Source organism: Pseudonaja textilis, chromosome 5 (assembly GCF_049901715.1).
Source record: "Pseudonaja textilis isolate UNSWEBS1 chromosome 5, rPseTex1.2, whole genome shotgun sequence".
NCBI lineage: Eukaryota > Metazoa > Chordata > Lepidosauria > Squamata > Elapidae > Pseudonaja > Pseudonaja textilis.
In genome coordinates this window covers 24,131,649-24,156,408 of record NC_141994.1, presented here as the reverse complement: position 1 = coordinate 24,156,408, position 24,760 = coordinate 24,131,649, and the positions used below count along the sequence as shown (strand labels likewise).

At 44.1% G+C, this 24,760-nt stretch overlaps 1 protein-coding gene across 2 annotated transcripts in view; it reads left to right on the top strand.

Moving 5' to 3' along the window:
- Positions 1-251: 251 nt before the first annotated feature.
- Positions 252-24,760, top strand: part of LRRK2 (leucine rich repeat kinase 2) — a 96,886-nt gene continuing 72,377 nt past the window's right edge. Inside the window, exons 1-8 of one of the 2 annotated variants that reach the window (XM_087935524.1) lie at positions 252-843; positions 938-1,023; positions 6,018-6,127; positions 13,923-14,011; positions 15,024-15,158; positions 18,357-18,491; positions 18,707-18,838; positions 19,602-19,721. In XM_087935524.1, coding sequence (XP_087791650.1) covers positions 669-843; positions 938-1,023; positions 6,018-6,127; positions 13,923-14,011; positions 15,024-15,158; positions 18,357-18,491; positions 18,707-18,838; positions 19,602-19,721 — 982 coding nt within the window. In that variant the 5' untranslated portion in view covers positions 252-668. The remainder of the gene's footprint in view (positions 844-937; positions 1,024-6,017; positions 6,128-13,922; positions 14,012-15,023; positions 15,159-18,356; positions 18,492-18,706; positions 18,839-19,601; positions 19,722-24,760) is intronic. The other variant, XM_026701233.2, reaches the window with a different exon arrangement.

The following is a 24,760-nucleotide window of genomic DNA, read 5'->3' as shown; positions in this document are numbered from 1 at the left end:
CGGAAGGGAGGGAGGAAAAAACAGAAAAAGAAAGGGAGGGGGAGAGCGAGACCAAGAAAGAAAGAAGGAAAGAAAAATAAAGTGAGAGAAAGAGAGAGAAAAGCAAGGAAGGAAAGAAAGAGAGAAGAAACGAAGGAAAGAGAGCGAAAGAAAGAAAGAAAGTGAGAGAGAGAGAGAAAGAGAGAAAAGCAAGGAAGGAAGGGAAGAGAGAGAGAAGAAAGAAAGGAGAGAAGAAAGAAAGGAAAGAGAGAAGAAAGGAAGGAAAGAAAGAGACAGAAAGAAAGAAAGAACGTGAAAGAAAGAAAGAAAAGAAAAGAGAAAAACTTTCCGGGGACCATCCTCTGTGCCCTTTCCGTACTCCTCTTCCCCATTTGCTCCCGGGCTCCGCTCGGCCGCCGCCCCCGCTCGGCCTCGGGCCGCGGAACCGTCCCCCCGTCCCAGCGGCTTCCCCTCCGCTTCTCCCCTTTCCTTCCTTCCTCCCTCCCTCCCTCCTCCTCCCTCCAGCCGGGGAGGAACCCTCCGGACGCCATCTAGGGCTCCTTCCTCCGCCTCGCCCGACCCGACCGGGCTCCAGAGGAGGAGCGCGGGGCGAGCGGGCAGGCCGGGCGGGCCTGAGGAGACTTTGGTTTTTTCCCCCCCACTCAGGCAGGCGGGCCGGCCGGCCGGCCATGGCTAGCGGGGCGCCGGGCCCGTCGTCGTCGTCGTCTGAGGCGGACGAGGAGCGTCGGGCGGCGGCGCTGCAGAAGCTGGTGGTCCGGCTGCGGAACTTGCAGGAGGGGAAGCAGCTGGAGAGCCTCTTGCAGACGCTGCAGGACCTGCTGGCCTTGGCCGGCCTGCCCAGCGGTAAGGGGGCGGCCGCCTCTGACTCCCCTCTCCGAGGGTCCCGCGGGAAGGGACGGGACAGGACTCAGGCTCCTCTCCTCCTGCCTCCCCTCAGGTGCCCGGCTCTTCCGCGACGGGAGCGTCTACGTGCCTCTGCTGCTGGTGCTGGTGTCCTACCTGAGGGTGGGGAGAGTGCAACAGGTAAGGCAGCTGCCCTTCTCCCCTGCCTCCTCTTTGTAACTCTCCTTCGATCTTCTGTCTATCTCCTCCTTTTCCTCCTCCTCCTCCTCCTATCTTTTCTTCTATCTTCTTCTCCTTGTAAGTCTCCTCCTCCTTCTATCTTCCTTTTCTTCTTTCCTTGCTGTAAGTCTCCTCTTCCTATCTTTTTCTTCTCTTTTCTTCTTCTCCTATCTCCTCCTCCTTCTATCTCCTCCTCCTATCTTCTTCTACCTTCTTGTAAGTCGCCTCCTCCTCCATCTCCACCTTCTATCTCCTTCTACTTCTATCTCCTTCCCCTATCTTCTCCTTCTCCTGTCCTATCTCCTCCTCCTTCTATCTTCATCTTCTATCTCCTCCTCCTTCTATTATCTTCTTCTATCTCCTTCTCCTTCTATCTTCTTCTTCTTGTAAGTCTCCTCCTCCTCCTCCTCCTCCTGGACAGCCACGGGAATGGAATAGGGTCTCCTGCTTGAGCCGGGGTTGGACTAGAAGGCCTTCAAGGTCCCTTCCAACTATTCTGTTATTCTTGTCCTTCTGTGCCTGTCTACTTTCTCTTTCTTTCCTTCTCCTCCTCCTTTTTTCTGCTCCTTCTCCTTCGTCTCCTTGTAAGTCCCCTCCTCCTCCTGGACAACCGCTAGAATGGAATAGGGTGTCCTGCTTGAACAGGGATTGGACTAGAAGACCTTCAAGGTCCCTTTGAACTCTGTTATTCTGTTATTCTCCTTGTCCTTCTGCTACTGTCTACCTTCTCCTTCCCCTCCTCCTCCTCCTCCTCCTCCTGCCTGCATTTGCAAGCTAAACATCATTTTATCTGCTCCATCAAAAAGAGAGAGAGAGAGAGAGAGAGAGAGAAAGAAGGAAGGAAGGAGAGAGAGAGAAGGAAGGAAGGAAGGAAGGAAGTCAGTCTCAGGGAGATGGAATGTGTCACAATTCACTTTCTATTCTGTTCGGGCCAAAAAATGATGCTTTGACATAATATTGACTGTGAAACAGAACTTCTGTTTTTTAATTATTATCTTTTAAAATAGGCTGCCCCTGTACCCTCCTTACAGTTTGAAGAGATGCATAAAATAAGAATCTAACAGGTGGCTTTGGGACTGCTGTTTGATGAGAGGCATGTTGCTATAAACAGTGGCCTAACTGTGAGGAAATATCATAAGGAAATAATTTCTCTTTTAAACCAAAACCTGATTTAATTACCATAGTAAAACTGTAAGACATAGGTAAAATGTCCCACTATAAATGTTCCTTAAATAAAAATAAACTACAATTGGACAGGATGTTAACAGAAAGCAAAGCCATTTGCTTGCATATGTGTGTGTGTAGACACACACACACACACACACACACACACACACACATATTGCTCAAAAAAATAAAGGGAACACAAAAATAAGACATCCTAGATCTGAATGAATGAAATATTCTCATTAAATACTTTGTTCATTACATAGTTGAGTGTGCTGACAACAAAATCACACAAAAATTATCAATGGAAATCAAATTTAGCAGCCCATGGAGGTCTGGATTTGGAGTTACACTCAAAATTAAAGTGGAAAAAAACACTACAGGCTAATCCAACTTTGATGTAATGTTGTTAAAACAAGTCAAAATGAGGCTCAGTAGTGTGTGTGTCCTCCACGTGCCTGTATGATCTCCCTACAACACCTGGGCATGCTCCTGATGAGGTGGCAGATGGTCTCCTGACGGATCTCCTCCCACACCTGGAAAAGCATCTCCCAACTCCTGGACAGTCTGTGGTTCAACGTGGCGTTTGTGGATGGAGCGAGACATGATGTCCCAGATGTGCTCAATTGGATTCAGGTCTGGGAAACGGACGGGCCAGTCCATAGCATCAATGCCTACATCTTGCAGGAACTCCAGCCACATGAGGTCTAGCATTGTCTTGCATTAGGAGGAATCCAGAGCCAACCGCACCAGCATATGGTCTCACAAGGGGTCTGAGAATCTCATATCAGTACCTAATGGCAGTCAGGCTACCTCTGGCGAGCACATGGAGGGCTGTGCGGCCCCCCTAAAAAAATGCTACCCCACACCATTACTGACCCACTGCCAAACCGGTCATACTGGAGGATATTGCAGGCAGCAGAACGTTCTCTACGGTGTCTCCAGACCCTGTCACGTCTGTCGCATGTGCTCAGTGTGAACCTGCTTTCATCTGTGAAGAGCATAGGGCGCCAGTGGCGAATCTGCCAATCTTGATGTTCTCTGGCAAATGACAAACGTCCTACACGGTGTTGGGCTGTAAGCACAACCCCCACCTGTGGACGTCGGTCCCTCATACCACCTTCATGGAGTCTATTTCTGACCGTTTGAGCAGCCACATGCACATTTGTGGCCCGCTGGAGGTCATTTTATAGGGCTCTGGAAGTGCTCCTTCTGTCCCTCCTTGCACAAAGGCGAAGGTAGCGGTCCTGATGCTGGGTTGTTGCCCTCCTATGGCCTCCTTCATGTCTCCTAATGTACTGGCCTGTCTCCTGGTAGCACCTCCATGCTCTGGACACTACGCTGACAGACACAGCAAACCTTCTTGCCACAGCTCGCATTGATGTGCCATCCAGGATGAGCTGCACTACCTGAGCCACTTGTGTGGGTTGTAGATTCCGTCTCATGCTACCACTAGAGTGACAGCACCACCAGCATTTAAAAGTGACCAAACCATCAGTCAGAAAGCATAGGAACTGAGAAGTGGTCTGTGGCCACCACCTGCAGAACCACTCCTTTATTGGGGATGTCTTGCTAACTGCCTCTGCTTTCCACCTGTTGTCTATTCCATTTGCACAGCAGCATGTGAAATTGATGGTCAAATCAGTGTTGCTACCTAAGTGGACTGTTTGATTTCACAGAAGTGTGATTAACTTGGAGTTACATTGTGTTGTTTAAGTGTTCCCTTTATTTTTTGAGCTGTGTGTGTGTGTATGTGTGTTTTCTTAAGTTTTCACGGGTACTTACATGTATGATATTCAGCTTTGTTCGGGTACCTAGAAGATGAACAGACCTATGGAACAGCTGTCCTGCCCTACATAAGAGGTACTACAGACAAAATCAGTAAGATACTACACAGGCACCACATCAAGACTGCCTTCAAAACAGACAGAAAAATAGCAGCCATCCTAAGAAACCACAAAGATAAAATTGACCTGGAAAACCAAGGCATATATGAAGTCCCCTGTGCATCATGCCCTCCCACATACATTGGACAGACCAATATAAGAATAAGTACCCGCCTGGATAAACACAGAAATGCAGTAAAAAAGCTGGAACACACTTCCTCACTAGTCCAACACATGAAAGCCACAGGTCATAGCATCAACTTCAATGGCACCAAAACCCTAGCCACTATAGAAAACCCCAGCCACAGAATTATCAGAGAAGCCATAGAGATTGAAAAAAGACCTGAAAGCATGAATAAAAGAGATGATTCCACCAGACTGTCAATTATTTGGAAGCCTGCACTCACAAACAAAAAAATCTCCACACCACAAGCCAGGCAAACACCTGGGCACAAACAGATCCCCCCTGATACCTCCAGCTCAGACACACCCCAACCAGGCACCTAGATGAAACCTAGCTTTCTAACAAATGATAGCCGTCCATTTACTCGGAGCCAAGCTGCACTAAAAGCCTCCAATACAGGAACACAATGTTGCCAGCCAACCAAGGCAAAAAAAGCCACAAAACAGACAGAAGATATTAGAAACACCAATCAAGCAGAACACAGCAAACTCCAAGACCAATAAACACAGACCAAGACTTCCAACCAATCAGGATGAAGAAAAAACCATTCTGGCACAGCAGTAGGCTAGCCCCAAATTTAAAACTGAAACAACTGTAAAAGTCTGACTCACAGACGAACACTATACAGAAGCCTGATGATGGCAGATGAGATTCTGCTGAAACGTTGCTACAACTTTAAAAGCACAACTATAATGACGTGGGAAAATACCCGAACAAAGCTGAATACCATACATGTAAGTACATGTGAAAACTTAAGAAAACATATATACATATACATACATATACATACATATACATATATACACATTCACATACACATACATACATACATACATACATACACATATATGAACAAGGAATTGCATGCCTGGAGTGATGTTTTTTATTGAAGGAGCAGTTGAAACACAGACGCTAAAAAAAAAATGTAGTGAGAGGCACACAAAAACGAACAGATTTCAAGACAGAAATGAAGTGGCTGGCATCCATTTTGTTCTGTCCAGAACTCTGTGGGTGTTTACACTTGTTTTTTGTCGCAGTAAAAAAATGACTCCACTGTCAACCAGAAACCCACATTATTTCAGGTCAGGAACAAAACTCTAATTTTATAATTACTGCTTGGGATTTGATGCCTTCTCCCTCACGCATTAGATAAAACAGGACAGTTTGTGTTAAGTGTGATGTCCTGGACTTGCAACAATTTGTTTAGCGATCGTCCGAAGTTACACCGGACTCACTGAACTTTACTTGAGTGCTGTTATTTTATTCTATTCTTGCATTACAAGCGAAGAAATTGACTTATTAAAAATTTACTGTCTGGGAAATAGATAACAGATAATCAGAGTTAGGAGGGTCATCTAGTCCAACCCCCTGCCCAAGCAGGAGACCCTACAACTTTTCTGACAGGTGGCAGTCCAGTCTCTTCTTGAAAGCTTCCAGGGATGAAGCTCCCACAACTTCTGAAGGCAACTTCTGTTCCATGGGTTGATTGTTCTCACTGTCAGAAAGTTTCTCCTTATTTCCAGGTTGAATCTCTCCTTGATCAGTTTTCACCCATTGTTCCTTGTCTGGCCTTCAGGTGCTTTAGAAAATAGCTTGAACTGCTTCCTCTCTGTGACAGCCCCTCAAATATTGGAAGACTGCTAAATCTTTAAGTGGGACGTAAAGGAGGTTGGTGAACTGTATTTTTATAAACCAAACATTTATTTTCTGCTTTTTAGGTGGGCTGGACACTTCTTTGCAAACTGATTAAAATATGCCCAGAAGCTCTGCATCATTTAACAGCTCCACAAGGCATCGGAAAGGACTGGGAAGTTCTTGGTGTCCATCAGTAAGTATACTGACTCTAGCACAGCCTGTTACTGCAGAAGAATAAAATATTATCTTGTCTTTGAATATGAATACAATGGAGCTCAAAATGTCCATTGCTAAGCAAGAGTGAGGTTTATCCCTTTCTTGCCACGGCTGTTAAGTGAATCGTTACAGTTGTTAAGTCGGTCACACGGTCGTTAAGTGAATCTGGCTTTCCCCATAGATTTTACTTGTTAGAAGGTCGCAAAGGGAGATCTCGTGACCCCCGGGGGACACTGCATCTGTCATAAATACAAGCCAGTTGCCAAACGTATGAATTTTGATCATGTGATCACGGGGTCATAAGTGTGAAACGGTTGTAAGTGTGAAAAACATATAATAATCAGAGTTGGAAGGGACCTTATAGGTCATCTAGTCCAACCCCCCCGGCCCAAGCAGGAGACCCTACACCATTTCTGACAGATGGCAGTCCAATCTCTTCTTGAAAGGCTCAAGTGATGAAGCTCCCACGACTTCCGAGGGCAACTTCTGTTCCATTGGTTAATTGTTCTGTCAGAAAGTTTCTCCTTATTTCCAGGTTAAATCTCTCCTTGTCCAGTTTCCATCCTTTATTCCTTGTCTGGCCTTCAGGTGCTTTGGGAAATAGCTTGACCCCCTCCTCTGTGGCAGCCCCTCAAATATTGGAAGACTACCCTGTCCGTCCTGGTCCTTCTTTTCATTAGACTAGCCAGTTCCTGCAACCGTTCTTCATATGTTTTAGCCTCCAGTCCCCTCATCATCCTGGCTGCTCTTCTCTGCACTCTTTCTAGAGTCTCAACATCTTTTTTATAGTGTGGTGACCAAAACTGGATGCAGTACTCTAGGTGTGTTCTTACTAAGGCTTTATAGAGTGGTATTAGTACTTTCCTGGATCTTGATTATATCTCTCTGTTAATACAGCTTAGGATTGCCTTAGCCTTTTTGGCTGGTGCTACACACTGCTGGCTCCTATTTAGCTGGTTGTCCATGGAGACTCCAAGATCCCTCTCACAGTTATTGCTATTAAGCCTGGTTTCTCCCACTCCAGATGTATACTAAAAAACACTCCTAAGCCACTCTTTTCAGTAATTTTGTAACTTAAACAGTCACTTAACGGTTGTAAAATGTGAAAAGCAGTCCTAAGTTCTTTCTTTCAGTAACTTTTCAGTAACTTTGAAGAGTCACTCAGTGAATGTTGTAAGTCCAGGATTGTCTGTGCACATAGCCCAATCATCTAGCTCAGTGATGGCTGACCTTTTAGTTGTCGCGTGCCAAAAGTGCGCATGCGTTCCTGCACCCATAATGCAATGTGCGTGCGCAACCCCCGCCCCCTACGTGTGTGCATGCGACCCTCCCCTGCATGTGCTGTGCACCTCTGCATGCACATGCAACCCCCCTGTGCATGCCCCCTGCGCATGTGCATGCATCTCCTATGCACGGCCCACCCCCGTGAATGCGCGGTAGCTACCCGACAATCAGCCGGCTGGTGGGAGGGACGCACATGCATGTGCAGTGGATCTGTTCCAGGAGATGGCTCATAGGTTCGCCATCACGGGCCTAGCTGAAAAATCTGTCATTTTGCTACTGAATTTTGGCAGCCTGATCTCCAGTGTGTTGTAGGCAGTGGTGGGATTCAACCGTCTTGCACCACTTCGGTCAAGCCGATGGTTAAATTGCTGGCCCCTCCCCTCCCCACCCCGCCACTTCCAGGAATCCACACGTGCCCCATTTTGGCTCCCAGGTAAGTGCAGGGAGGCCTACTAGGCCCAAAAACGAGGCATGGGGATGTATGGCATGGCTCCCCCACGACCCATTTTTGCTCCCAGAGGAGTTCAGGAGGCTGATTGCTGCTTGTCACACACCCCTGGCCACGCCCATCATGGCCATGCTCACCCAGCTAGTCATTAGGGCAGAGAACCCATTGTTAAATTATTTGAATCCCACCCCTGCTTGTAGGCAGGGGTGGGATTCTACCAGTTCGCACCTATTCGGTAGAACCGGTTGTTAACATTCTAAGCAGTTCAGAGAACCGGTTGTTAGAAGAAATTACTGGCCTAATCCTGTAAGGAAGGCAGGAAGGAAACATTCTGGTGTTGCTTACAGAAACTGCCTCTCTGTTAATCCTTATTACATTCTTGGCAGGACTAGACTTTCTGTCTCAGGAACTTCTCTGGAGTTTTTTCCCCCTCCTTTGCTGGTACTTGTGTGGAGTGACCATTCAATGTTACAATGGCACTGAAAAAAGTGACTTATGACCGTTTTTCACACTTATGACTGTTGCAGCATCCCCACAGTCATGGGAGGCCAGGCGAGGAGATGCATGCCTCGATGTGTGTGATGTTGAGTTGGCCACGTCCATCCAGCCAATAACATGACCACCAAGCCATGCCCACCAACTAAGCCACGCCCACAGAACCACTTGTTAAAAAATTTGAATCCCACCACTGCTTGTAGGCCACAAACATCCTGTGTCTGTTAGCCAGGACTGCTTTTCAGATGAACACAACGTGAACAATGCATGGTCATAAACATTTGCTTTTAAACTTCTTGGTTCCACTTGTCTCAAAAACCCAATTGATGGAGAGGTTTCATCTGGGGTAGAATGAAAAACCCGACAGGTGGAATCAGCTATAATTTGCCCGGGAGAAGATCACCAGAATTAGTAATCATAATTAGATCGATGAAACAGTGGGTCACTTTATCAGTGGCTGCAGCAAAATCTGACAAACTTGATTATTCTACAACATGACGATTGAGTTGCCAAAATCATACATTGACAGCTTTGCTGGAAGTTTGGGTTCGAATGCAGCAAAAATGACTGGGAACTAGGAAAAAAATAACGTAATATTGTGATTTGCAAATTGAAGTTGAGCAGTTATGGAGGAAGAAATCGGTTGTACCAATAGTAACAGGAGCCCTTGGAGCAGTAGAGTTGCCTAGATACATGGAAATTTTGAACTCATCAGAGCTGAATATTCTGAATATAGGTTAGGACTTGAGCTGTTAGGTTTTTACCAGTCCCAGACTGTGAATCAAATTGAAGATTTAATAACAACAACAACAATAATTGTAGACACGCAGCAAGAAAAAAATCACAAAGTATCGGGACTTACAAATTGAAGTTGAGTGACTTTGGAAAAAGAAATTGTGTGTTATCCCAATTGTGATTGGAGCCCTTGGGGCAATACTTGAAGGGCTGCCTCTCCTATTTGGAAATTCTGAATTTATCAGACTTGAATACCATGATTCTACAAAAAAAACACCCTACTTGGAACAGCTTATATCCTCTGACTTTACCTGAACGGTTCCTAGGTCCTTGGTTAGGACTCGAGCTGTTGAGCTATCAACCAGCCCCAAAAGCTGTGAAACTCACTAAAGATATAATAATAATAATAATAATAATAATAATAATAATAATAATAGTAATAGTAGTAGTAGTAGTAGTAGTAGTAGTAGTGGTAGTAGTAGTAGTAGAAGACTGGAATAAACCAGTGCAGGTGGTTCCAGTGGTACTCGGCACACTGGGTGCTGTGCCTAAAGACCTTGGCAAGCACTTGAAAACAATTGGCGCTGACAAGATCACCATTGGTCAGCTGCAGAAGGCCACCTTACTGGGATCTGCTCGCATAATCCACTGATACATCACGCAGTCCTAAATGCTTGGGAAGGGTTCAACTAGTGATTTGTGATACGAAACCCAGCATAGATATCTCATTTGCTGTGTACACTGTTATTTTTTTTTGTATTATAATAATAATAATAATAATAATTTTACAAAACACATCAAGAAATTGTAGCTTCCTGCAATAACACCAACAGAACTGCAAAAAACTGAGCTACTTGGAAAATTGTATATTTTAACTTGGTTGATATCTAGAATGCTGGCAGCAACCCGTATCAACCATCAATGCCAGTCACTGGTATTTGTGATACATTTTTAAAAATTCAGTTGACTGAATTTCATGGTTAATGAATAAAATTTTATAACAATAATAATATTGTGTTTCCCGGAAAATAAGACTAGGTCTTATATTATTTTTTGATCCAAAAGTTGCATTAGGGCTTATTTTATGGTTAGGTCTTATTTTCAGGGAAATATGATTCTAAATACTAAATCTGGCTGACGATCTTAACTGGGGCTTGTTCCTGGGGTAGGGCTTATATTATGAGCATCCTGAAAAATGCTAGGGCTTATTTTCCTGTTGGATCTTATTTTCGGGGAAACGGTAATAATAATAATAATAATAATAATAATAATAATAATAATAATAATAATGGCTGAAGAGAGCATTTTTGATGAAAAGAAAGTTTCTCCGTGCTGAGAAAAATGTCAATGCTATTTTTGTCAGAGAGACAAAAGAGAAGTGAAATGGTTTAACTTTCAGAATCTGTGGTTAGCTTCCCGTTCTCTGAGAGGGCGTTGGTTTGAAGGAATTACAGCAGGGTTGGGGTTTTTTTTGTTTTTGTAATCTCAGTCTGCCTCTGGCCTGCCTGAGACAGGGTGGGGTGAGGGAGAGAGCCAATTAAATCCGTCAGTAAGTGAGATACTTAGAATAAATCTGTGCAGAAACTGTCTAGTGAGCTTTTACCCTAAGAAAGAAAAATATTTGTTTTGTTATATTGTCTAAAGGGGTTCGACCCCAGTGAAGTTTCAAAGAATGTTGGGTTCTAGAATGAAATCTATCCAAAGGATTTCATTATTAGCTTCCTGTACACACTTCCTCGACTTATGACCACAGTCGAGGCTAGCATTTCGGTTGCTAAGAATGTTGTTGTTGTGGTTTGCCAGCAGCCTGTGCAGACGGCAGCAGAATTGGACAGTGGTTAAGAACATGGTCCAGTCCGGGAGTCTGGGGAGGACTCGGACGAGGGTCCTGCGTCTGATACAGAGATGGGGCCAGGACCATCTGAGAGTGGGGTGCTGACTCCTGAGTCTCCAGAATCAGGCAGCAGCGAGGCAGAGGAACAAGGGGACCCTGTTCCCAGAGCGTGTGTGCGCAGAGCTGCCAGAAGGCAAGAGCAGCTAAGACAAAAGGGGCGACTTGGGAGTACGGCTGGGAGGTGATTGCCCCTCCCCTAAGGTATAAAGGAAGTGCAAAGGTAGGAAAACCTTTGCAGGAAGCAATGTTGTTTGCTCTGATCAGTTTGGACTCTGAAAGCTCCATGGTGAATTTGTTCTCTGTTTGGTTTTGAAAGACTAATTGGAACTTTAGTCACTGGCAGCACTTCAAGTCAGGTAAGGTGCGTTCTTATCAGACATTTTGCGAAGAACTTTGGCAGACGTTCTTGGGACTATTTATAACCGGTTGAATCTCATTCGGGGCTGTGAATGATGATAATTCACAGCCATTGAACTAAAATAAAAGGGTCTTGGATTTTATGTGTGTTTGTTGGTGTCTCAGAAAGCCTTGGTCAGAACAGTTGTGCCCCATTCTAAGACCTTTCTCGCTGTAGTGATTAAACGAATCACTGCAGCTGTTAAGTACTTATGATCGTCACAGTGTCATGCGATTCCCTTTTGAGACCTTCTGACAAGCCAAGTCAATGGGGGAAGCCGGATTCGTTTAACGACTGGGTTATGAACTTAACAATTCCAGAGATTCACTGAACCACTGTGGCAAGAAAGGGGGCAAAATGGGGCGAAACTCACTTAACCAATGTCTTACTTAGCAATGGAAATTTGGGGGCTCAGTTGTGGTCATAACTCAAGGACTTACCTGTGTTCTAAAGATTAATGGCATGCCTTGTGTGAAGGAATGTTTTATTTTGTCTGCGCCGAATCTTCCAGTAATTATAGTCAATGCCTTAACGTTTTGGTACAGACACACAGTGGCATGCCCCTGTTGGAGTCTGAACCCAAGGAGGAAGCAGAACAGCTGACAGGGAGGGGGAGCGTGGCTCCGTTGGCTGTGGAGGAATCTGGGGTGGGCAGAGCAAGAGAAAGGTAGAACAAGGGAGAGGGAGTTCAGACCCAGGCCCACCCCCTCTTCATCCTAGGACACGCAGGGAGGAACGGAAAAGGGAGCAACATGGGTTGCGTGGCTTACCGGGGAGGAAAGGGCCCTGATTCCCTTCAGTAGCCACAGCTGGGAATGAGAGTTTAAAAGAGATGCATCCTGAGTACAGCAGCTGCCAGGAACAAACCTGAGTTTATCTTGTGTTGACTTTGGTTATCTGTGTTCCTGGCGTCCTCCCAACCATGTTGAGTTATTGCCGTGCCATCACGCCTGGAATTTCTTCTCCTGCCCTCCCGGACTAATTACCTCATTTTGCCTTGATTGGACTTATAGTTACAGTTTTTGTTGACCATGTTTTGGACTTGATTCTCTGCAGCCAAAGGCTGTTCCTGGGAGAGTCTTTCTCCAGCCCAGAAGGTAACCAGGACTTCGGGGGCAAAGTTGGAGCTAATAAAGGGGCTCCTACTGATTATCTGACTGTGTTGCCTTTGTGCCACACCCCTTTGGTTCCTCACACACACACACACACACACACACATACACACAATCCTCCATGCAGTGTTAATTACTTTTAGCTTGAAGATCTTTTTCCTGAATGGTTATAGACAGTTCAAACCTATTTTCTGTATGTGAGTTTTTGAGTTTTGCTCTGGTTTGCATCACTCTGCACAATCAGATAGGATGGGCGTTTGCTTTGGTTTTTTAAAAATCATTCATCCGGTATGAAGAGATCTGGGAATTGTTCACAATCAGTTTCGGTTTCACTATTATGAATAATTTGGCATCATTCACAGGGCTTGGCCTGCTGACCAGTTCATTCCTAAACCCAAACAGTTTGTGGACAAACCCAAGAAAGGATGCACACACAATTCTTTCGGGTCTCCTATCCTTGTTTTCTCTATGCAGAACATTTAAGATTAGCCATTTTCAAAGGAAGAATTTGTGGTTTCAACTAGTGCCAGGGTTGGATGAGAATAAATAAAAAGTGAGATCCAGACAGTTATGAGGAAGGAAGAAATATTTAGTATATACTTACACTTTCAGATGCCTTGGTTATTTTTTTTACCAATGTATGTTGATTGGGTAATTGAGAATTGTGGTTAAATGACTATCCTGATACGTGGCATCTAAATTGCATTTGTTGGAAACGGATAAATTTTGGTTAAATATGTCTAGGATAATGTTCTCTCTCTCTTCCCCCTCTCTTTCTCTCTCTCCCACTCTTTCTCCTTCCCTCTCCCTCCCTCCCCCTCCCCCCCTCTCTCCCCCTCCCTCCATCCCTCTCTTTTTCTCTCCCTCTTACCCCTCTCCCTCCATCCCTTCCTCTCTCTCCCTCCCTCTTTCTCTCCCCTCCCCCTCCCTTTGTCCCTCTCTCCATCTCTCTCTCCATCCCTTCGTCCCTTTCTCTCATTCTCTCCCCCCTCCCCCTCTTGCCCTCCCTCCCTCTCCCCCTCCCTCTCTCCCCCCTCCCTCCCTCTCTCTCTCTCTCTCTCCTCGCTCCCTCTTTCTCTCTCTCCCTCTCCCCCTCTCCTTCTCCCTCCATCTCATCCTCTCTCTCTCTCTCTCTCTCTCTCTCTCTCTCTCACACACACACACACACACACAAATCTAAGCCAAAACCAACAAATCACATTATCATTTAGCATGATATGTAAATCCAACAATGATTATTAAAAAAAAGGAATGGTCAGTGATTGAGGAATAGAAATTTCAATTGCTTGCTTGTATGCGGGAACATTATGCTTATCTGAATCCATAAGTATGCCTGTTCATTTTACTGTGATTTGTAGCTAACATATTTTGGATTGCAATTAAGATTTCTTCTTCTTTTTACTTTAGGCAAATTCTCAAGATGCTTAAAACCCACAGTGCTGATGTGCATCTTTCAAAGGTTGGCTTGAAAGCATTAAATCTACTTCTTTCTTCAGGTGCGTAATTTTTCTTAAAATGTATAGGCACATGATATAATGTTAGTGGTTCAAGACCTTCATTATTCTCTGCCTGTTTATTGTTCTTCGAACCCTTGCATATGAAACGATAGGGGGGAAAGAATATTCTTTTTAATTTGTATATTTTGATGGGTTGATTAAATGCTACTACTGCCGACTCTTTGAGACCACATAGATAGAACTTTGTGGGGTCCTTGGTGCTGTCTGACTTGGTGGTTTTCTTGCAGATGTTTCATTACCAAAGCAGGTAATATATGATCATCCCTGTCATCCTTGTCCCCTACTGGTTCCAGTAGGGTGTTGTGGAATGGAACAGATGGAACGGATGGAACAAAACAGAATATAACAGAACAGAACAGAATAGAATAAATGGAATGGAATGGAAAGGAATAGAAAATAGAATAGAAAATAGAATAGAAAATAGAACAGAAAATAGAACAGAAAATAGAATAGAATAGAATCTATGAAATGGAGCGAGTGGAGTGGAGTGGAGGAGTGAAGTAGAGTAGAGTAGTAGAGTAGAGTAGAGTAATAGAGTAGAGTAATAGAGTAGAGTAGAGTAGTAGAGTAGAGTAGAGTAGAGTAGAACAGGGGTCTCCATCCTTGGCAACTTTAAGAGTTGTGGACTTCAACTCCCAGAATTCTTCAGCCAGCATTCCTGGCTGAGGAATTCTGGAAGTTGAAGTCCACAACTCTTAAAGTTGCCAAGGTTGGAGACCCCTCGAGTAGAGTAGAGGAGTAGAGGAGAGGAGAGGAGAATAGAGGAGAAGAGTACAGTACAATACAGTACAGTACAATATAATACAACGCTCAATTAACAACCATTTCACTTAGCAACCAAAAATTTTGGGCTCATTGGTGGTCATAAGTGAACCTGTACTTCTCTGGGAATAATACTTTTAGATATATATATGGATTTGTATTGATGAAAGCAAAATGAACGCGATACTTGTAAGCCAATGATCTCCAGAGTTTTCCTTGTATCGTTTAGATGAAATCACACTTCTTCTCTTAGAGGAAGGGACTGATATATTTCTATTGATATTTGATGCCATGGATACTTTTCCTGATCATGAAAAGATCCAGAGATATGGATGCAAAGCTTTGCACATGCTTTTAGAAAAAGGTAAGCTGTAGAGTCGTCTGCATACATTTTCACAGTTGTGGCATTGGTTCGTAAAGCCGGTAAGAAGCTTACGAGACCCCCAGAGACAAGGGGAGCAAAAAAAATTAATAATACTATCACTAAATTCTCAATAGGATCCTTTTAGTCTCTGATTTTCCATGCACTGTTTTGTTTGTTTTTTTGTTTGAAACTCAAGGCAACTTCATCATGCACCCTTCTTTCATTTTTACTCATAACGATCACCCTATATTATAGGTTGAACTGAGCAACAATGACTAAGTTGTAAGACAGGGGTATCAAATTCAGGGCCAGACATGGCCCGCAGGATGCTTAGATCTGACCCGTGGGGCCAGCCTGGAAATAGTACAGGACTGGCCCACAGTGCCTCTTCTAGTGAAAGCAGGGCATGTGGGGGGGCATGGGGGCCCCCATGTCTGCCCCATTTTTGGCCTGGACTGCTTCCTGCAGCACCCTGCCAACCAAAATGAGCCCCCCACCCCGTTTTGGCCAGCAAGAGGCTGAAGGTGACCACCCAGGCCAAAAACAGGGTGCGCGGAGGTTCCCCATTGCCCCCCCATGCCCTGTTTTCACCGGCAGGGTACTCCAGGAGGCTGGTTGTCCTGTCTCCACCCCCAAGCCAGCCCACAAAGGACAACTACAATTCTGATCCAGCCCTCCAAGAAATCCAGTTTGACAGCCCTGTTGTGAGCCACTCAAAAGGTGCTTTTAAAGAACTGTGGCGTCTTCCAAAAGCTTCTATTTTCCACTTGCTTATGCAAAGCGTAGAGCTTAAAACCAACCCAATCACAATTTTATAGGGTTGCAACCTTAACGTGCACATCTAAAGGCCTTGACAAATCTTTCGCCCACGACTATAAATAACTTAAGAATTAAATAAGTAGTTATTTCCTAAGTTTACTTGCACGGCGATCAACAGATCTGAGAGGGAATGGCGTTTCAAGACATTCCCAACACAGCCGTGTAAGAAGATCTTGTGGTTTAAGAAACGGCCCGGGCTACACAATTAATCAGGGAAATAATATTGTGCCTTGAATTAAGGAGGTATCTCTCGGTGTTCTTCCGCTCTCTTAGCTTCTTTTGATTTATTAAAGCTTTTAATAAATCAAGAGCAGGTGCTTGGAACATTCTGTCCTTCAGTAAAGAAGGAAAAACATTCAACTTGCTGGGCATTAACACACTGTGGTATTTAAGGAGCATGAACTATTCTAAGTATCTTGCAGGTTTAGCAAAGTCATTATTGCACACTACACTTTCGTGGAGTAGTTATCAAAGTCTTTCAAATTTCACTTCAGTGCAGCTCTGCGTTTGCCCAGTTGCCCTTAACAGTTTTCTGACCTAGGCTTCCCAAGATCACAAAGCAGACTCCTCGTCCTGACAAAACCCCTTTTTATTTAGGCTAATGTGAATTCCTCTCATTCATATCTGGCAAAGTCCCGGCAAACAGTCTTTCAAGGGTGAATTGCAACCACAGACCTTTTTTCAGGCTTGGAGAATTGCCAGGCCATAGTTTCCAAACTCTGTAGCAGACAATACTGGGCAAGGAGTCACGAATAGATCTTCATCCTAATTAAACAAACTAATTGTCTCCTGCAAACCCCACTCCCCCTTTACTCCTCTTTATTCCCTATGGGAGGGACCGTTCACTGTCTACCTGCGCCTTTACTCCCAAGTCAAACCTTGTTCCTTAACTGTTCCCTTCTTCTGGCAGCTCTGCGCATGCACACATCGGGAACAGGCTCCAGCTGTTCTTCTGCCCCACTGATCTCCAACTCCGAAGGCAGTTGATAACTGTTGGACGGCCCTGGCCCTGTCTCTGCTTCTGATGCAGAGCCCTCGTCACAGCCCTCCCCAGACTCCGGGACTGGCTCATGTTCCTCCCCAACCTCCTCACTCTCCGAGTTTGCTGCCAGCTCTGCTGGCTGCTGGCGGGCCACAACAAACATGGCTGAGAAACAGCAGAAAGGAGAGAAACTTTTATTTAATCTCACAGTTTTGATGTAAACTTATCAACCGGTATTGAGTTAGGCCTGATGGAAAGGGGAAAATAAATCACTTTTGGATAATGGCTGACCATATTAATCTATGCCCAGGTTTCAGCTCTCGGATACTTAAAGCACACCACAATACAGGCAGTCCTTTACAACAGCTCATTTAGTAGCCGTTCAAAGTAACAACGGCTCTGAAAAAAATTGACTTAGGACCGTTATTCACACATAAGTCTATTGCAATATCCCCTGGGAGTCACACGTTCAAAATTAAGATGCTTGGCCGCTGAATCCTATTTATGACAGTTGCGTTGTCCCAGGGTTACGTGATTCCCTTTTGCAACCTTCTGATACGCCAAGTCAATGGGGAAGCCTGATTCACTCAACAACCGGGTTGCTAACTTAACAAGTTACTGAACGACGTTGGCAAGAAAGTTCGTAAAATGGGGCAAGACTCACTTAACAATTGTCTTGCTTAGCAACAGAAGTTTTGGGCTCCATTGTGGTCGTACGTCAAGGACTTACCGATACAAGCGATCTAGAATTGTGTTTCTCCTCTCCTCTTTAAACCTCAAAAGACTCCCATTAGTTCACCCCTCACCTGTCTCTTGTTCAAGAGAGAATATAGATGGCAGAGAGGAGATCTTTGCCTTATACTCGGGGTGGGCCGTGACCAGTTAGCACTGGTTCAAGCAAACCGGTTGTTAATTTTATATCTGGTTTACTATTACAATGACTTGCTGTCCCCGCCCACCTCACCACTCCCTTTCCAGGAGTCTTCAAGTGGCCTGTTTTGGATCCCAGGTAGTGTAGGGCATGCGTGGAGGCTCGGGGGGGGGGGACAAAAAAAATGGGCCTCCTGGAAGGTCCGGAAGGTCAGAAACGGGCTTATTTCTGGCCTCCAGAGGGCCTCCGGAGCCCGGGAGGCCGTTTTCACCCTCCCAGAGGCTTGAGGAAAGCCTCCAGAACCCAGGGAGGGTGAAAACGCCCTTCCCCGTCGTGGTGCATGAGACCGACTAGGCCACACCCACCATGGCCACGGCCACCCAGCAAGCAGGCAGAGAACCGTTGCTAAATTTTTTGAAGCCCACCCCTGCTTATATACACTTCTACGTTCTGAATATTGAATCACGTTCATTCCATTATCAAAATGAGGTCTTGACTTGGTTGGTGCCTTTGTCTCGTCATGCAGTTCCCGAGGAGCAGCTGATTGAATTTGTCGAGGAGAACGATCACTTGATCATCCTCAAAGTCCTTAAAAAATTCCCCGAGAAGGAAAATGTCATTGGCTTTGCCCTTCGGTCGTTGTACATCTTGGCTGGACCAGGTAAATAGGGTTGTCTTATCAGAAGGTCCTGCTGGGGGAACGGAGCCATGGGTCAGTCATAGTCCTCCTTGTGCTGGCATTATAAATTGGCCATCGATGAATTTATGAAAAAGTTGTTGAATTGTTAATGATAATTTTAAATTTTAAAACACCGGCATGCAGAAATGGGATAAATGTTTTTTCTTACTCAAATTTCCTTTTTATGCTGTTTTTAGTTAGTAATGCGGAAGTTCTCATGTCTGGAAGTGTGCGGTGTTACAATATCATAGTGGAGATTATGAAAGCATTCCCTGCATGTGAGCCAATTCAGGAAGTCAGCTGCTGCCTGCTACACAAACTTACTCTGGGTGAGTTCTGAACGAAAGGGGAGAGAAGAATGCAAAAGGAACTGCAGGGGAACTCTGTACACTTAATAAAGCTTCTTTCTAAACCATTATTTACCTACCTACCTATCCATCCATCCTCCATCATCTCTCTCTTGCCCCAACCTACCTACCTAACTATTCACCCATCCATCCATCCATCTCTATTGTCTATTATCTATTTATCCTACCTATCTACTATCTACCTATTTATTTATTGATCCATCCTTCCATCCATCCATCCATCCATCCATCCATCCATCTCTCTCTCTCTCACTTCAACCTACCTACCTATCCATCCATCCTCCATCATCTCTCTCTCGCTCCAACCTACCTACCTACTAAGATACATTTGTCAAGAGTCAATAATCATCAGGTACAACACTTAATAATAGTCATAAGGGACAATAAGGAATCAAATCATGCTAGGAAACAGTCAATATAAATTGTAAGGATATATGGACTACTTCCTGTAAGGACTGAACGTGATTAAAAAAATTATGGTGTGAAGGAAATTCACCTTGCTTGATATTTTCTCCTAGATGATTTTTTCCCCCTTCCCCTTAGTTGCCATTCTTAATTATTGCAAACCATGTCGCCTCATGTTTTGCAGAAACATGCTTTGAGAATAGTTTTCAGCTTGGGTGGGGGGGAAATCTTCATCATGAGTCTTTGCCAACTCTGTGTCAGGTAACTTTCTGGTTTACACGTCGGCTCCAGTACATTTTGTTTTTTAAATCTCCCACAGAAAACTTTTTCAATATCCTCGTGTTGAATTCTGTGCACAAAGTGATCGTGACGGCGGTGGAAACGTACCCTGAAAATGAGAAACTACAAGCAGCAGGCCTCAGCTGCTTGGCTCTCCTCAGTAAGTAACGAAATGAAAGAAAATTAAATTCCCCAGATGAATGTACCCCCTCAGGCCTTTTATTTTATTTTTTTTATATATGAACCTGCAAATAAATCTAGACACCATCTGCTAAAAGGGAAACGTTTAAACTTCCCTCTTTCTGCAACCCACCAAATATTGGTTTGTAACTTTTTCAGTTCCCTCTAAGCGAGGAAATCTTAAAATTGTATTTCCAACCCATCTAGCTGACAGTTTATATTGCCAGTCATTTTTTAAAAAAACAAATATCACCGTTATGTACAGATCGTTCTCAACTTACGACCACAATCGAGCTCAACATTTCTGTTGTCAATGGAGACCTTTTGCCCCGTTTTATGATCTTTCTGGCCACTGTTGTTAAGTGAATCCCTGCAGTTAGGAGCACGGTCCTTAAGCAAATCAGGCTTCCCTGTTGGTTTTGCTTGCCAGAAGGTCACCAAAGGGCATCATGTGACACACACACATACGCACACATGGGACACTGCGACCATCATAAATGTGAATTGGTTGCCAAGTGCCCAAATTTTGATGGAGATCCATTCCAGATGGATATTGAGAGACTAGAACACTGGGCCATATCTAACAAAATGAAATTCAATGTAGAGAAAAGTAAAGTCCTACACTGAGGCAAGAAAAATCAAAAGGACACATATAGACTGGGTGAAACCAGGCTCAATAGCAGACACTGTGAGAGGGATCTTGGAGTCTTCGTGGACAACCAGCTAACTAGGAGCCAGCCGTGTGCAGCAGCAGCCAAAAAAGCCAATGCAATCCTAAGTTGTATTAGCTGAGGGATACAATCAAGATCAAGGGAGGTAGTAATACCACTGTATAAAGCCTTAGTAAGACCACACCTAGAGTACTGCATCCAGTTTTGGTCACCACACTATAAAAAAAGATGTTGAGATTCTAGAAAAAGTGCAGAGAAGAGCAACCAGGATAATTAAGGGACTGGAGACTAAGGCATACGAAGAATGGTTACAGGAACTGGGCTTAGCTAGTCTAGTGGAGAGAAGGATCAGGGGAGATAGGATAGCAGTCTTCCAATATTTGAGGGGCTGCCACAGAGAGGAAGAGGGGGTCAAGCTAATTTCTTTTTTTTTTAAACAAGTTTTATTGATTTTACAAACAAACAAACAAACAAAACAAAACATCATTAAACATTAAAAACATAAAACCTCTTTCCATTGTAGATCTTTACAAGGCAGGTAACATATTGCTTTATATCACGTACTTATAATTTATCCCATTTCCATATAAACACGTAAATTACCTTTACCAAATTCCACATTGTTTCTCTTTAATCATTATTCAATCATATTTCCTTTCTGATTTATCTGCTATTCAGTCATCAAATTTATATTTTCCTCTGGCTTGTTTATAATTATTCTCATCTAGTCTTCCTCCAAGATTTTATTATTTAATTCTTAATTAAACACACACACATAAGACATAGACATAAAAACATAAAACTTTCTTCTAGAAAGTAACTTGGCCCCAGATTACCTCTTTTTGTATGGACTTCAATTGAATTCATGCTCTTCTTATATACCATTACCCATCTTATTTACCATTCTATATCTATTATATAACTCCTCTCCACTTTTGCCTCATCTTAATTCTGTTTTATATATTTAATCTTGCTTTAAAGAAAAATATTTTTATATCTTTTGTCCATTTCTCCATTTACATCTGTCTCATTTCCAATTTAAGAAACAATAGTTTCCCCTGGAATCACTAATCGGAGTATGATGCCTTTCTACCATTCCCCTAAATTAAAGTTTAAAATAACACCTAAATCCCAATCAGATTCTGCTTAGTACATTCTACTATTTCAAAAACCAATACTACAATAATAAATCCATAACAATCAACACATTAATCCATTAAACTCTATATTCAAACTAATATTTTAAACATTCCCTTTAGTATTTTATTAAAACTTATTATCATTCATTATTAAACCTTTTAAAGTTATGTCTTGATATTTTAGTCTTTTATTAGATCTTAAAAAGTTCTGATTATCTACTTATAATACAAATACCACTATTACAATACTCATGTGTACTTTGCAGAATCCCCCTTTTTTTAAAAAAAAATCCCATATATTACCCATTATCCCTAAAAAAAATTTCCTTTTCTCCATCTTGTCTTATATCTTTGTAACTTTTTTCCCCCTTTTCCCTTTCCTTCTTAGCCCGCCTAAACTTTTTACCCCCTCCTCTCCAAACCTCTGCCTTCTTGATTTCCCCTTTCTGTTGCATTCCTCTTTCCTTTTGCTTTCTAGCATTCTGTTGTTTTTGCATCTTCTTTTTCTCTTTCATAAACATTTTTTTAGTTCTTAAGTCCTTCCTTTTCGCTCCTCTCTTTCTCCTTTCTTTCTTAGTCACACCGTTTAGTTCATTAAAAATGGCTTCTTCTTCCTCGGCTTCTTCCAGCTGTTGTTTAATTTGCTGACACATGAGAAGCGCCATATCTAGAAAACAAAGGGCTTCTCCCATAACATCTTTGCCTTCTTTCTTTATTTTAAAATATTGTTTTTTTAATTCATCAAGAGATAGAGCCATTTTGAACTGTTTCTTCTTCTCTTTCTGTATCCTCTTCTTATTGTTAAGCCAATCAATTATTTCCAAACTTAAAACAGTTCCCAAAAGTCCCAAAGTCCCACAGTCATCAAACAGTCCAGGCAGAGTACAAGCTTCTTCTTTTTACAGTTTCTCTTCTAGGAGTGAAGTCAAATTAGGGAAAGAAGAAACGTCCAATCTGTGCTTTAAATCTTTCTTAGAATTAATTTCTATTCTCTTTATCTTCAAGGCATCTCCTCCAGCAAAATCTTAGAGTAAAGATTTGTTTTCCCAAGCCTCTCCCTTCCCACTTATAACAAAGGAGTTTAGGTTTTACCTTCTACCAAAGGGCTAGTTTCCCTTGTCCATTTGTTAATTCCATAAGGGAGGGAGAGTGACTTCCCCTTTTCGTCACTTTTCTTCGCAGCTGAAAACATCAATCGGGAACATTATGGCTTCCAAGTCATTACTTTCCCAGGTGTTAAATATATCCTTAAGGTCCCAGTTCGACCAAGAAAAATCTTTCTTTAAAAAAAAAAAACTCCTTCTTCCTCCTGCGCATTCTTTATCCAGTTGCCGGCTTCTTTATGGTGGCCATAAAAGACCACCGCTGCACCGTCTTGAGAGAAGGGGGTTATTGCCGGCTGGGGGGGGGTTGCGACGCCCCTCACCCCCGTCCGGATCCCCCCTTTCTTCAGCTGCCCCAACAGGGCAGCCTTAGCCTCCAAATCCGTCAGGATCGGAGGCACCTGAACGTGAGATTCAACCTGGAAATAAGGAGAAACTTTCTGACAGTGAGAACAATCAACCCATGGAACAGAAGTTGCCCTCGGAAGTTGTGGGAGCACCATCACTTGAGACTTTCAAGAAGAGATTGGACTGCCATTTGTCAGAAATGGTGTAGGGTCTCCCGCTTGGGCAGGGGGTTGGACTAAATGACCTATAAAGTCACTTCCAACTCTGATTATCTGTTATCTGAAATGCTGCAACGGTCTTTAAGCATGAAAAATCAATTTTTTCCCAATGCTGTTGTAATTCGAATGGTCGCTGATTGAACCATCGTAAGCTGAGGACTACCTGTATTTGTTTAAAGTCAGGATAATGATCCTCACACTGAACTGGAACCTCTCTTAGTACCGTGTTTCTCACAAAATAAGGCCAGGCCTTATTTTTTTTTTTGAGCCCCGAAAAAACGGCTAGGACGTCTTTTCGGGGGTGAATTAATTTCTTTCCCCCTCCGCACACCAGCGCTGTCTCCAACAACAGCGTCTGAGTCGCTCCCGCTTTTCCGCCGTCCCCATAACAACAGGAAAAAAAAGATTTTGAGGTACCTGGGAGCGCTGCGCGCTGTGTTTTGGTTTAATCCCGAGCAGCTGGGTGGGCGTGAGAAGAGCCGAGTGAGCGTCTCTGCTGCTGCTACTCTTGGTGCTCCAGCCTCGGGCTCTGCAAGTTTGCAAAAGTCCTGGTGTGCAGCCCATTCCTGCATTCCAAGCGCCCAGGCTGAGCTGCAGTTGTTCCTCTCTCGCCAGCGCTGTCTCCAACAACAGCGGCTGCAGCGGCGGGAACCATGGAAGTTACGGAGGCAGCTCCCTCATCCGAGAAGCGGCTGAAACGTTTCCACAGTTCCCCCCGCTGCTGCCACTGTTATTGGAGATGGCGCTGGTGAGAGAGGGACAGCTGCAGCTCGGCCTGGGCACTTGGAATGCAGGAACAGGCTGCGCGCCAGGACTTTTGCAAACTTGCACAGCCTGAGGATGGAGCACCAAGGGTAGCAGCAGCAGAGACGCTCGCTCGGCTCTTCTCACCCAGCCGCTCGGGATTAAACCAAAACGCAGCACGCGGCGCTCCCAGGTACCTCAAAATCTTTTTTTTTTCCCTGTTGTTACGGGGACGGGGGAAAAGCGGGAGCGACTCAGACGCTGTTGTTGGAGACAGCGCGGACGAGAGAGGCACCAGCACCAATGGGAACCGTGGAAGCTACAGAGGCCTGAGAAGTGGCTGAAACCCTGCCGGACATCCACGCCTATGCCGCCCGCCTACTGACCTGGGTAAGGGAGGGGTAAGGGAGCCCTCCGTGCTCCACCATGGTGTTAGGAGCGGCTGATGGTGAGGTGTAGCTGCCCGCGGGGCACTCCTAATGACAAGTTCCCCCCTGCCTCCCCCCCAATTTCGCATGTTTGAAACTAGGCTTAAATTTGGGGGGAGGGGCTTAATTTCATTTTATACCTAGAAAACATGCTGGGTCTTCCTATTGTGGGGGGGGTATTGTTGGAGAAACACGGTACAGAGCCTGGATGTTTCTGAGTTTGTTTTTCATTCTGATTGAAAAGTAAAATAAATTTGATTGCTGGAATGCCAGAGCTAAAACTAATAGCGTTGTAACCAAGGCATCAAACTGTAATTTAGTGCTGCAGTTTAATTATGCAACATCCTGTTTGCCCTAAGGGAATGTTT